Source organism: Equus quagga, chromosome 4 (assembly GCF_021613505.1).
Source record: "Equus quagga isolate Etosha38 chromosome 4, UCLA_HA_Equagga_1.0, whole genome shotgun sequence".
In the NCBI taxonomy this organism is placed as follows: domain Eukaryota; kingdom Metazoa; phylum Chordata; class Mammalia; order Perissodactyla; family Equidae; genus Equus; species Equus quagga.
In genome coordinates, this window is record NC_060270.1 from 108350931 (window position 1) to 108365589 (window position 14659).

The following is a 14659-nucleotide window of genomic DNA, read 5'->3' on the forward strand; positions in this document are numbered from 1 at the left end:
TTATTTCAGCCCCCTCAAGTGCCCAGGAAAGGTGCCGTATTAAAAATATTCCTACCACGACCCCTGCTGAAGGTCAGGCACTGGATTTAGGACTCTAGAAACTTGAAAGGGCCTCTACGAGGAAACATAAAAAAGGATTACATCGTCAAACATTCCCTGTTACGGCCCTGGTCACCCAAGGGACGCGAAACGTGAGAAAGTACAGACTGTTCCTGAATTGCCCAAAATTAAACCCAGTTAATCTCCCTACACAGATTTTTTTTTTTTTCAGCCATCAGTCATTAATTCCTTCTCCTAACAAAGCAGGTATCCTACCTAAAACGGTTGTTAGTGAGTTAGGATTTCTACTAAGGTGCTGACTTAAAAACTGGCTGTTTTATTTGCTTTGTGATACCTAACTTAGGCTAAACCATTAATCCTTTCATTACTCAAATACAAAAACGTTTTAAACTCAAGGGAAAGGAAGGGACCATGATTCAAACTCACCATTTAAGTAACTAAAACTGACATAGGTATTATTCTCATAAGTAGAGTTAAATTCACACAACTTCTCTGTAATTTCATCAAAAAAACCTATTTAGTCAGTTCCTTCTTCATAACATAAAAAAACATAAACTGAAGTGATTCTGTCTACCACATCCAACCCCAAGAGTCTGAGTGATTTCTTCAGGAAATGTAACATTTTGATACTTCTGAAAATACTGGATTTCATCTGGGAGGATTCTATGTTCACAGGAATCCCAAGAACATCCCAGAATGAGTTAAAGTGGTAAAGATAAAACCTCATACTTCAAAACTATCTGCCAGCATCAACAGGAGTATCTGTTTCACAACACACACAGAAGAATAACCGTTCTTCTGAAAATATGAATCGATTAGTTTTCAACTAGAGCACAGAGTGAAAACAAAAGATTTTTTTTCATCAGGTTAGCACCGCCTGTCTCCCTTTTGTACTTCTGCATCAGGGCACTGCTTTAGCATGTCATCAGGAGGTGGCATCATGCTATTTACAGCCAGCATAACAGTAGTTAGCGAGTTTTTGAACGTTTCTGAGAAATTACCATCCAGCACCGTCCAATAGGACTTTCTGCAGTGATGGAAACGGTCTAGATCTACACTAAACAATAAAGTACCTGATAGACGTAAAACGAAATACACAAAACACAGCCCCGCAGCTGCACCAGCCACAACTGGCAGGTGAAATGTGCCTAGTGCAACTGCGGAACTCTATTTTATTTAATTTTTTACAAAGACTTTATTCTTTCAGAGCAGTTTTAGGTTCACAGAAAAACTGAAAGGCAGGTAGAGATTTCCCAGATACCTCTTGCCCCCACACATGTATAGCCTCCCCCATTAACAACATCCCCCACCAGAGTGGTACATCTGTCACAACTGATGAACCTACGGTGACACATCATCATTACCCAAAGTCCCTAGTTTACATTAGGGTTCACTCTTGGTGTCGGACATTCTATGGGTTTGGACAAATGTATAATGACATGTTTCCATCATTATGGTACCACACACAATAGTTTCACTGCCCGAAACATCCTCTGTGCTCTGCTTATTCATCCCTTTCCCCCAAAAAAATTTACTTAGGGGTCGGCCCAGTGGTGCAGTGGTTAAGTGTGCATGTTCTGCTTCTCGGCAGCCCAGGGTTCACCGGTTCGGATCCTGGGTGTGGACATGGCACCGCTTGGCACGCCATGCTGTGGTAGGAGTCCCATATATAAAGTAGAGGAAGATGGGCACGGATGTTAGCTTAGGGCCAGTCTTCCTCAGCAAAAAGAGGAGGATTAGCAGCAGTTAGTTCAGGGCTAATCTTCCTCAAGAAAAAAAAATTTAATTTTAATTAATTTAAATTTAAATAGCTACATGTGGCTGTGGCTAGCATACAGGACAGCGAGAGCTAGACATTCTGCTGGGAATGCTGCTCCTACTCTGTTTAAGTATCAGCCTGGCAGAAGGGGCCTGGCTCTAGTATAGAAACTTTGCTCCAGCTAACGATGAGCCGTGAAGCACATCTAATTCATAGGCTTTCTCCACCTAATCAGCTTGCTGCCCCTCAACTTTTTACTTTCCAACACACATTCACACCCCCAACTCCACCTCACTGACAGGTTACAACCAAAGATTAAAAATACAGTCTACTGTAACAGACCAGGCAAAAGACGATGGTCAAAATGAAGCTATTTTATGTTTATATATCGCCTGCTAAATAAACATGCCCTGATGAAGAAAGAAATATATATAACGATCATTTTAACACCTCTAAAGAAATAAGACTTTTACTATCATATCTACATGGTAAATATATTCCTAGATAGATACATATTTACTTTATTAAAATGGTAGTTTTATAAAATTCATTGAGTCAATAATATTTCTAACTTCTTCCTTCTCACCAATGATGAATCAATGTGATGTAAGCAGAAGAAAATGCTGAACTAGGTAGAAATCATGGGCTTTAGATTCTAAGCACTTTTGGACCATAGGCAAATTACTTCAACTTAGGCCATCAGAGTCTTCAATTGTAAAAGGAAGAAGCAGGAAGAGATCTTCTCTTTGGTCTCTTCCAAAATCAAATTTCCTTATTCGCCCTATATTCTTCTGCCATTCTTCACTTAGAAACTGAATTATAAAAGCCAGCCCTGACCTATCATTCCTTCCCCTGACCATCCTCTTCCTCTGCTTTCCTGAGTGACCCCATAATTAAGCAAAGGGGATGGTGAAATTGTCAATGCAAAAGGAAGAACTAGATAATTCGAATTAAAATGTAAGCAACACAAGATAGGCCAATAGGCACCAATCCAGAAATATAACCTGTTTTCAATCCCCAAACTAAACAGGGCAGGAGAGAAAGAAATTGGAACGCCCCTTGTTACAAATCCTGGTGCAAACTGATGCTACTGGGTCAAAACAAGGTCACAAATTCTTCTAAGACCTCAAACATCAATAGACTGATTGTGAGAAGTCTCAGAATTGCCACAGGTCACTGACTTCCTAAATACTCCCCAAAAGCAGATCTATCATTCATTCGGAAGAAAGTCATCAATCTCTCCTTACCATACCAGCTGTTCTAGTACATAGCTCCAGTAGTGACTAATGGTTGGAAACTTAAACCCCATAAATGTCACCAAAATGTATACTTTCCCCTAAGGAAATAATTGAATGAGTATCCCCAATACTAGGCCTCTGAGAGTTATACCAAATGCCATTTACTTGGAAGAAGTTTGAAAATAAAGCTGTCTTAAAATGTTTTCCCATATATCAAAACATACAATCAGTTTAAAAAGTCAGTTCAGCTAATTCCTCAACATCCAAGACGTTTCTTAAAGCTAAGCCAGAGTTTATTCTCAAACAACTGGCAAGTGAGCAGACACTTGAAATATATCAGAATTTACTCACATCAGATTCCAGTGTTTATCTAAATCAACTCAAGAACCAAAGCACTGCCGATCCATTCTCTAAAGGACGGTTGTTTCTCCTCTGCTTCCTAGTTAAGCCAAGTCTAAAATTCATTTTTAATTAATAATATTGAATTCTTCTCTGGTATCAAAAACTTGACCAATGAATGGCAGATTTGGAAAAAGAAACACTTGAAACATTTGAATCACTTCAACCATCTTAGAGTTGTTTTGGCATAATTTAAACCAAACTATCCTAGAGGAAAATGTAAAACCTCACATGACTACATGGAGAATTCTATCTCAATAGGAAAAAAAAAACTTTTGCAAAAAATACACCATAAAGGAATTGTAACACCTATTAGATTGGTTTTGACTTAAAAAGTAAGACCCAGTTCTACGGTCTTAGCACGTACCACACCAATCCTATCACCCTCAGTCCCGTGTCATTTATAAAAATACAACTCCTGCCATCATAACAACCTGAAAACCACCTGTCCTGAGATCCTGCTCCTGTGTTTCATCTGCATCCCTGATCTTCTCCAACAGTCTTGATATCTACACAGCAAGAGGTCCCAGAGAGCTTCAAGGCTGGGTTATACATAAATGCAAACACAGCAAGAGATCATGGGTATACTCAAGAAAGGAAAGCTCTAGAGAAGAGCAGGAGTACAGAGCCAGACTTCTCCATCCTGCTCTACAATACTGAAGTAAAAGGTCACCACAATTGTGGCAGGGAGCTCTGGGTCCTTTAACCTGGAGCGGTCACCTCGCAGTCCGATGACCTCAAGAAGGCCAGGCCTCTGCCTGCCTGCCTACCTGCACAACACAGGCAGGTGGAAGCACTCAAAGTGCTTACTCTTGATCTGGGAGGATTAATGAGCTAATTTCTACAGAGCCCTTAAAGCTGACTGGCCCAAAAGCAAATAAATAAGCACCATCATTACCCACAGGCAAGATCAAATCTTCAGGATCCAAGGAGGAAAATTTTTAGAAGTCAGGCAATGCGTTTCCTCCACAAAGAGAGAGGGAATATTTGCCCCAGAATTCAGACTTTCATCCAGAAAACATTTACCAAATACTTAACACTAGGTGTAGGGTATGGAGACAAGAGAGAGGAGTTAACATCTAGCACCAGGATGCACAAGCAGACAATACACTGCATACAGTGTGAGGACTGCCGGGGATGAAACACCCAACAGAGCAGCGGGCAAAGGGGAAGGAGGCTCAGGGGCAAAGACTGTTTCTGTGAAGAGAAACTATTTATTCTGAGCCTTAAAAGGGAGCCCAGATGAGGGTGTGTTCAATTTATAAACATGATCAAGCCATACATTTATGATATGTACACTTTCCCACTTGCATATTATACTTCAATAAAGGTAAAACTTAACAGGAGAGACAGAGCTCTCCGTTGAACAGATGAAAACAGAAGCGAAGGATGGTGGAATGGTGTTCCAAGCAGAAGGAAAACTTGCCTATCAGAGGCTATGAAAACATGAAGCATTCAGCAACTGAAAAAGATTCCCACTGGGGGTCGGCCCCGTGGCCAAGTGGTCAAGTTCACGCACTCCACTTTGGAGACCCAGGGTTTCACCGGTTCGGATCCTGGGTACGAACATGGCACCGCTCATCAGGCCATGCTGAGGCAGCGGTCCCACACAGCATCAACAACCAGAAGGACCCACAAATAGAATATACAACTATGTACTGGGGGGCTTTGGGGAGAAGAAGAAGAAAAAAAAAAGAAGATTGGCAACAGATGTTAGTTCAGGTGCCAATCTTAAAAAAAAAGGTTCCCACTGGCTAGGATTCTGTACCAGGAATGGAAATAACAAGGTATGGTTGGAAAGGCAAGACACAATTCCCAAAGGCCTTAAACACCATGCTTAGACTTAATCCTGAGGATGACAGGAGAGCCACTATAGGTGTTTAAGCCTGGGGGTAACTGACAAAAATTTTAGTGTAGCACTATCACTTTGGTAACAATGCACACTAGAACTGGAAGCAGGATTGGAGACAAGGAACCTGGTTAAGAAGTTATTACAATAATCCAGATAAGAACTGATAAGGGCCGGAACTAAACTGGTGGTGGTGGCCAAGAGGAAGAGTGAGAGACAGATCAAAGCAGAACATTTAGGACTGAGGACCAATTCGCTGTGGGAGATGGAGGAAGATGGGAAAGTGTAGGCTGACCAGTTGTTTTGCACTCCAGGGTCTTAAGGAAGATGGAGAATGTTGAAGGAGCAGGATTAGTATTGAAGCAAAGGTGGAGAGACAATGAGTTCAATTGTGAGTATGCAGCTCCGTGAAACATCTAAACAAAGACATAAAAAAGGTGGCCCACACACCAGTTTAAAGATCGGGGAGACTCTTGGCATTTTAGGCGGTGGTTGAAGCCTCAAACACATGGAGACATGGATCTTGGAGCAGAGGCAAGCAGGGAAGGAGAAGGAGGAATGAGAGACGGTGCCAAATCCTGCAGAGAGAGGAAGAGAGAGAGGACTGCAGTGTCCACTGGCACTGGCCACACAAGAGTCACCGTGATTGTGGAGATTGCAACTTTGGTTTCTTAGCAAGAAAGTAGAAGCCAGACTGCAGTGGGCTGAGTAGTGGGAGGTCCTCTCAAACAGCTTAGCTGTGAAAGGAAGGAAAGAGATAAGGTGGTATCTAGAGAAGGAAGGAATAGTGAGAGTGTCTTGTTTTGTTCTCTTTTGTTATTAAAGATAAGAGAGAGACTTGAGAATATTTATAAACTGAGGGAATATTTATAAAGCAGAGAGGGAAGGAAGTCGAAAGGGGAGCAGGTAGTGATGACTTTATCTGAAAACAAATGCCCCTGTCCTCTTACTCGCTGGGACACACAGCGAATATTTCTTTTAGTCAGCAGCATTTCCTGCCAGCATGGCAACCTCCGCAGGGCAAACTCAGAGGTGGAAGAAAAGTGCAGTCTTAGCAGGTTGTTCTCAGAGCCCTTTCATAATGGGCTGTTCCTCCCAGCAACCTTCCTGCAGGATGCTCTCACTACTTGTCAGAGGGCCATTTGGCACCTAAACCTCTGAGCTGTCCAAATCGCCAGGAGCTCCACAGGTCTCTTCAGCTTCCTCCCTGCAGTAGAGGTGCGAGGGGAAGCCAGCCCCACGTGGGCCTCTGGCTCCTCCTGCAAGTCACCTTCCAGCCACCCACCGGAAGAAGGAGACTGGCAGGCAACCTCTCCCGCCTGCTTCCTCCCTGGTAGAAACCAAGCGGAGAAACTCTTCAAGCCACTCCAAAACCCTGCCAAAGACAGGACTGCATCTCTCCTGATTGCCTGAATCTGATTAGCAAATGCAGTTTATAGTAGTTTCGGCTAAGGCTAACTGAGAGCCTGCCCTGTGCCAGGTGCTATTCTGAGGGCTTTACATTCTCTCAATCCTCACAACCCCGTTTTTATCACCTCCATGTTACAAATGAGGAAACTGAGTGCAGACACATCTAAGTAATTTGCTCAAGGTCACAAGGCCGGGGACTGCCATTGCCAGGATATGAAATGCACCAGGCCATCTGACTCCAGAGCCCAAAACATTTTAATTTATTCTCAAACACCATGAAAAATGTAGTATACAACAGACTATAAGAGTCAGGGAAAAATTCCAGATATTATCGGTCGCAAATCAAATGTATAAATCAAGCAAGTACTGCAGTAATTCTACCGTGAGTTTCTTTTCGCCTAGAGATTTTTCCCACACGGTAGTTTGAACAGCACATTTAAAGATTTTATTTTTTCCTTTTTCTCCCCAAATCCCCCCGGTACACAGTTGTATATTCTTAGTTGTGGGTCCTTCTAGTTGTGGCATGTGGGACGCTGCCTCAGCGTGGTTTGATGAGCAGTGCCATGTCCGCGCCCAGGATTCAAACCAACGAAACACTGGGCCGCCTGCAGCAGAGCGTATGAACTTAACCACTCGGCCACGGGGCCAGCCCCTGAACAGCACATTTAAAAGAGCATTTCTGTTGTGAATGTAATTAACGCCAATGAATTGTACACTTAAAAAAATGGTTAAAACAATAAACCTTGTTATGTATATTCGTATATTTCACCACAAAAAATACAAAAAGAACATTTCTATATATATTTTTCTCTTTACGAAAAAAAAAGGTGAAACGATATTAAAATCCAAAGCCCTGTCTTAGGCCAAGCATCTCAGGCCTCTTTTAACTTACAAAACAAAGCTAAACTAACAGCAGCAGCAAAGCAGCCCAGTTTAAAGGTCTGGGAGATCACCACACACACTCAGTGCTCCAGCTCTCTGAGGTCCTACAGAAATGACCGTGCGACACTGTAGCTCCCACCATTCTCAAGATTCCTAGAACGTGAATCAAACATCAAACTGGAGAAACTCTTAAGAGCACAGAGCAAAGCAGGAATGCTCTGGGCTGCTTGCTGTTCTCATTTTAGAAAAGGCTGTTGCCCCTTAAGTCCTGGCCACATGCCCTATTACCTGGGCCTGGGAAAAATGCACCTGAACCATTAACGAAGACTCACAGGAGAGAAATAAACAGTCCTCGGAGAACCCTCAGTCAAACTATGGCTAGGAGTCTGGGAACCAAATCCTTTATGTTGACTAGGACCAAAAATTAAACGCATTACTGTCAGATTTATTCAAAAGGACCATACTGAGAGAACAAGTGCAAAACTAAAGGCTCATCCTGCAAAAAAATCTAAGAAAATCAAACATACTCTGAGGCACAAGTCTGTTTAGTGTTTCTCTGAGGAATCTCAGCAAAGATAACAGCCAGTGCTAGAATTACCCGATTCAAATACAAAAACTGATCATGGCAATGACTAAAACTCTTTGACAGAAAAGTCCTTTAAGTTTGTTCAATTCTATTCTGGACGCCCAAGTCAACATTTATATGCTTCACCTTTTATTCTTTGTTCAGTGAATCAAGGTGATACTGTTACTATCATCAACAAATAAACTGATTTTTCAACTGGCGTATCTCTGGGTGCCCCTTACACTTCTAAAGAAGGGCTCTGAGGGTGAGATGCGGGGGTGAGGGTGTGAGCAACGAAGATCAATGAGGCTGAAGAGTATAAACAGGCTAGAACATCTTGGAAGAACAGTTACTTCTTTAGCAGACAGAAATATCTGAATTCTACTCGACAAGAATATTGATGGTTCAAAGAAGGAATTTGATAATTTCACAACACTGTGCACCCCGTTCTAAGTACAAAGCTCCCTCCAACAGATTTTACACCATTTCCAGGTCCTGCATCAACTTCTGAACCAGATTATCCCTAAGAGCATTACAAATTCTCCACACAAGATCTTTTAAACACAAGAACAACAATACAACAAAGAGAAAACTTTATTTTTAGACTTGCAAAATCCTGTGTTTATTTTTCTAAAACAGAAGTCAAACAACAGAACCTGCTTTGTTTCGACTTTAGTAAACCTATTCTCTCCTAATCTTGAGGCCCCAACTTCTGCCCAGAAGGAAACGAAGAAAAAGTGCTCCGTGCCACGTTGGAAAGTTAAAACACCCTGCATCCCTTGGCCTTCCGATCAGGTACATCCGAGCCTCCTGCTGGCCATGGTTCACACTGCCGGAGCCCTATCATATGACACCTGCCGTATGGCGGGGAGAGGCAAGGCTGTCCACCTGCATTCATGTCAAAACTGGTTCAGTGTTTGAACTACTAACTTCTGCGTGTAATGTTTAAGCAAAAGTGCTTACCCACAGCTTCACTCTTAATTACTCAACTAGCTTTAAACACTAAATGGAAATGGATTTGTAATTCCCTACAAACATTAAGCCCTTGCAAAACCCTATTTGAGCAATTTGATTTTTCAATAACAGCCTCCACACAAGCCATCTCTTTTGGTTGGAAAAATGTGAGCTCAATTTAAAATGCAGAAAAGTCCTTCCTACAATGTGAATGTGCAAAAATCGAGATAGAAGTAATAAGCAGGTGTTTCTGTTCTCCAATTCCTCAGGTAAGTTTCTTTCTTTGTTTTTTATTAAGCTGACCAACCATAATTAACAATACTGTTACTGTAAGCAGAAACAAGCCCTACCATTAGTCCCATCACTCAAACTAAACTAAAAATAACATTTTATTCATTAGTTCACAAAACTCATCAACTCAAAATTCTATGTTTTCATGCAGCAAAGCATGCATTTTAACCCTAATAATTAACAAAAAAAGCATATAAACTGATTTATAAGTAAATTTCGATACCGGCCCTATGGAAAACTATGTGGCAGATACCATCATTCAACTTCTATGGACCATTTCTACATGTTGGAGACAGGCGACACTAAGACCCTGGAGGAGTTCACCGCTAGTGAGGGAAGGCAGCAATGGAAATAATTAAGCACCTCACAAACTCTAACTCGGACTGCAAAATTCAGCTCCACTATACCTTCTTCTGTGGAAAACCCTGCTTCCTTATTTCTCCCAGCAGTCAGTCACTCCCTCCTTCGAGCTCTCCCAGGGCTCACTCACCACATCCTATAGAATCATTTACATAAACTCATTAAGTCCTTGAGGGCAGGAACCTTTTTTATTAATTTCTATACTGTTAGCACTTCACACAATGCTTGGGACATTGCAGGCCCTCAGATTTTGTTGTACAAATAAAAACTATGGGGTTGCCCGCTAAGAAGTAAGTAAAAAGAGAGGCACGGGAAGCCAACACACTTTGCCCCAGGAGAAGCAGAAAGCTTCTCAAGGAACATTCACCCTGGAAGCCAAGTGAGAGTCATGACAAGGATGGGTACCTCCAGGAGAGAAGAGCCTGTGCAAAGGCAGCAAGGAACGGAAGACCAGGTGTGTCCTAGGACAGCTGACTATTCACGGTACAACCAACATAAGCAGAGCAGGGAGGGGGCAAGCAGGTTGAGGGCAGGTGGCAAAACTGGAAAGATGAAGGGGGTTACATGGCAGGTTAAAGGGGTTTATTGAATACTCCAGGCTGTGAGAAGCCCCTGAAGTTACCTAATCCACACAGTGACACGAAGGCTCTCCCCTTGAGTCTTTGGCCAAAAGTTATGATATGTCTGGGTTTTCAAAGAATTTCATGTAAAGATGCCTATTTTAGATAATTTGAAGCTTTTATATCCTAGGTTACTGTTCTGCCCATCATTTCCTCATATATACGTGTCATTTCTTCCTTTATATGAAATATCTATACATTTCCATCTATGCTATGTTTCATTCACATAGTAACAGGTGATAAAGCCTCATTTGAATACCTAATGAAACCCCTATATGTTTTAATTTTTTAAAAGGAAGGGGTGGAGAATTTTTTTTAAATGAAAAGCAAAGAAATAAGATAGTCTGAATTCCTTTTGCATCACCTTATTTAAACATCAAGCTATAGGAAGGCAGCATCCATCGAAGTGCCAGCACGGTTAGGAACTGAGGGCCCACTTTACCTGGAGGCTTCCCTAACTGGGTTTAAAAAGACTCTCAAAGAGCTTGATCCAAAAGGGAAGGTTCTAAGTGAGGGGTCAACACAAACCTGGCCCTTCACGTTCGTGGCCCAAGGAAATGGAACGCGGGCTTCTTGCCTTTCGACTTTGCCAGGTTTTTAAAAATGTAAGATAAGGTGCTATTTGCGAGCCGACTAGAAGGCACCTAAAAGCTGAGAGCAGATCACCGACAGCCTCAGGTTTCACTCTTGCAGCTCGGCCCTGGACCAGACGGAAGCATCGGCCCGATGCAGGGCAGGAGGCCAGGGCGCCTGTTCCCCCGGGCGGCCAGGCTGGGCGGCAGGCGGCGCGCCCCGGCACCAAGAGAGGCGGGTACCCGGGCGCGCCGGGCTGCAAGGCGGGCGTGGAGCAGCGGCTGTCAGGGAGGGAGACCAGCATCCTCCCCGGCCTCGGAAAAGAACCTGGGCCTCGGCGACTCCTACGTGGCCCCGTTACCCACCGCGAGAGGCAGCTGACGGGAGGCAGGGACGGGGAGCTCAGAGAGCAGAGGCGCGGCTGCGCCGGCAGAGTCCCCCAGGACACCGCCCCCGGGGCGCGGCGCGGGGGCGCTGGAAGCCCAGGGCGGCGCCCCCGCAACCCCACCCCAGCCGCAGCTGCCTGCCCGCGTGGCCAGCGGCCACGGGCTGCGGCCCCGGTTCGCGGGTGGAGGAAGATGCGGCAGCGTCGCCGGGTCCCCGGCTCCGCCGCCCCGGCGATCCGGGAGATAAAAGTTTGCAGCATGCGGCTCGTCTGCACTGCGAGTCACATCCGCCGCGCCACCTCTTGCAGCATCAGCGCTCACAGAACGAACAAATACATTTAAAAAAAAAAAAAAAAAACTGTTGAAGCCAGTAGGCCCCGAATCTGGCCGCTCTGCCTCCCGGCCGTGCATACAGGCGAGCCCAGCATCCCGCGCCCCCTCCCGCGCACGGCCGCGCCTCCCGCCCGGCCTCAACCGGCCCCGCCGCGCCCGCCGCACTGACCGATAACCTCCTGCAGCTCGTACGCGTCCCTGCAGATGGGCCAGCCGACGGCCTGCGCCGCCTGGGCTGGGGCCGGGGCCGCGGGCGGCGCCGGAGCCGGCGCTGCTGTCGCGGCCGCCGGGGCCGCCGCCGCCGCTGTCACCGGGGCCGCCTGCTGGGGCTGCTGGACGTGCACAGGCGAGCCGCTCGGCTCCGCCATGATGCTGCCGGAGGAGAGCGGGAGGACGCGCCGGCCGGCGGACGACCTTCCACTTGAAACTTCCTTTCCCTCGCAGCCGACACCTCTCGGCCGGCGCACGCCCTCCCCGCCCGCCGCCGCCGCGGGAGCCAGCCACGAGGGGAGGGAGCGAGGGAGGCCGGGCCGGGCGGAGGGAGGAGGCAGCGCCGGCGGAGGCGGGGAGGGGAGGAGGCGGCGGCCGCCGCGCTCGCCGCGCGCCCCGAGCCTCGCGCGCGCAGCCCTCTGCCTCGGCGAGGGGAACGGCCGCCCCGCCGCTCCCTCCCGCTCTGCTCGCGGCCCGGCAAGTTTCCACCCCAGGGGAGCAAGGCCGGTGCGTGCGGGCTTTCGGGGCCCGCGTCCCTGCCCGCTCGCTTCCTGCTTTCCCTGCGCCTTCTCCTCAGACACTCAGGCTCTCCAGAAGATGCCCCCTAGGGACCCCGAGGGCGGGGTCGTTGAACCGCCGCCCGGTTCTCAGATTCAGGAGTTCCCCCCCAACTAAAGAGAACTTGACGTTCATTTACAAGTTAGAGAGTGAGACACCCACACGCCGGCCGTTTGTAGGACGCCAGTTAAAAAATAACCCAACTTGTAACTTTCCGGCGCTTTACCTGCCAGTATCCCTTTCCCACCTTGCCTAATCTAATCGTAACCCTGCTATTTTTTTCTTAGTGAAACATGATTCCTTAGGTCCCTGGCTGTTCACAGACTTTCTTCATTTGTTCCAAGCCGCTTGGATCCCAGGGAGGTGATGTAAGGGCCTGTGAGGTTAGAAGAAGTAATGTAAGAGAGACTTGGACTCTTTATTTCAAATTCTATACCCTTAGTAGCATGCCACATTAACCCGTTAGGACAAGAGACAGCAGGAGTTTCTTTTACAGAGCATACTGGGTGTCAGAGAATACTGTACTGAGGTGTAAATAAACTGCGTTGAAAACTTTTAATTAATTGCTGCTTTTTCAACACTCCCAAAATTACCTCATCCTTAAAACTGCTATGGTATAACCATAGGTCTTCCTAATTATAGGTGTCGCATTTAACACTGAATGTTCTGTGTTCCCTCTGTAGAGATGACCAAGGTTAAACCGTTCTTGTCTTAAGTGAAACAGTGCAGTGGATCAGAGGTTGTCTTGGTCATTTGGCCAAGATTATCTTGTGTACTTTTCATGATGACGACGACGACTGAATAATGAGCAAGAATAATGAGCATATAATAAAAACTCTAAGAAAGATTGTGTTTATATTCAAAGATCTCCTTAAATTTTTTTAAAGATACTTCAGAGGAAACCCAGAAATTCGTTAGGAGAAACATTATATGTCTAATCAAAACATTGATGTTCACTGAGGATGTGTGCTTAATCTCTTACAGCTTTATAGAACATTTGTAGTGAATCAACTATGGTGCTCCAGTCGTTGAGCAAAAATTTAGGCTGAGCTAAGAAAGTGTACGTTCTTTTATGCACGGGTGTTCAAAAACTGTGTATTGATTTTAATGATTGTCAAGAAACAGACAACTTCATGAAGAAATAAATTTCAGACCTGTGATGTTTTAAAGGGGGGAAGAATAGGGAACAGGGTGCTGTCTACCCGAAGCCATACCTGCTCACCTCGTCAAGTGCTGCTCCCCACCCAGAAGAACTTCAAGGACTACGTCTAAGGGAAAAGAAAAATGATTAAATGAATGTGACTTCCATTTTGTCATATGAATTGATGCTCTGGCTGTCACACCATGAAGCGGGACTGTGGAGGCCAGGAAAGTTCTTGGAATAGGAAAACATGATGCTGTCAAGACCAATAGCACAGATTTGAATCAAACACTGATCACTTAGTTTCCCACAAAGAACGACTGTTCCGTAGTCACAGACCAGATATCTGTACCCGGCTGACCACTTTCCAAATGGCTTCCAGGATGACGACTTGCAAGTATGAATGACTCAGTGCAGACCCATTACTATTACCAGTAAATCAGTTTAAAGAGGAATGGCTACTATCAGTGGCCTTTGGTATCATTTTTATATGTGAAGAACAGAACATGAATTATATTTTTAAATTATATAAAAGCATTAGATTAGATTTTTAAGTTAGTGTTTCCATAAACAATTGAGTAAAGTGGTACTTACAACTTGGAAATATATGTATTTAAAAAGTATCCAAGTGATAGACAATTTTCCCTGAAAACCCATTACTAAATTTGAATGGAAAGATGGCAGGGGAGGAGGCCTTTAAAATATAAACAAGATTTATTTCAATACATAAAGAATACATTCAGTCAGAGACTTTAAAACACAGAAAGGAAAAATAAGGGTCTAAATTTTTTTTAAGTGTTTACAAATGCCTCATTATGTGTCAGGGTTTCTCGACTTCAGCACTTTTTATATTTTGTGCCAGCTAATTCTCTGGGTTGTAGAGGTCTGTTCCCCTGGCCTCTACTCACTAGATGTCACTAGCACCCCCATTGCCAGTTGTGACTATCAAAAATGTCTCCAGCATTGCCAAATGTCCTCTGGAGAGCAAACCATTGCTGCTTTAGGTAAGCTAAATATACAAAAATGGTCATTTTATAAACAGATTATTGCAGTGGTTATTTGCTTTACAGA

The 14659-nt window shown here is 44.8% G+C and overlaps 1 protein-coding gene across 2 annotated transcripts in view; it reads right to left on the reverse strand.

Annotated features, from left to right (window-relative positions):
- STK39 (serine/threonine kinase 39) overlaps positions 1 to 12538 on the reverse strand; it is a 278105-nt gene extending 265567 nt beyond the window's left edge. The window contains exon 1 of one of the 2 annotated variants that reach the window (XM_046659106.1): positions 11849 to 12538. In XM_046659106.1, coding sequence (XP_046515062.1) covers positions 11849 to 12047 — 199 coding nt within the window. In that variant the 5' untranslated portion in view covers positions 12048 to 12538. The remainder of the gene's footprint in view (positions 1 to 11848) is intronic. The other variant, XM_046659105.1, reaches the window with a different exon arrangement.
- Positions 12539 to 14659: the final 2121 nt, after the last annotated feature.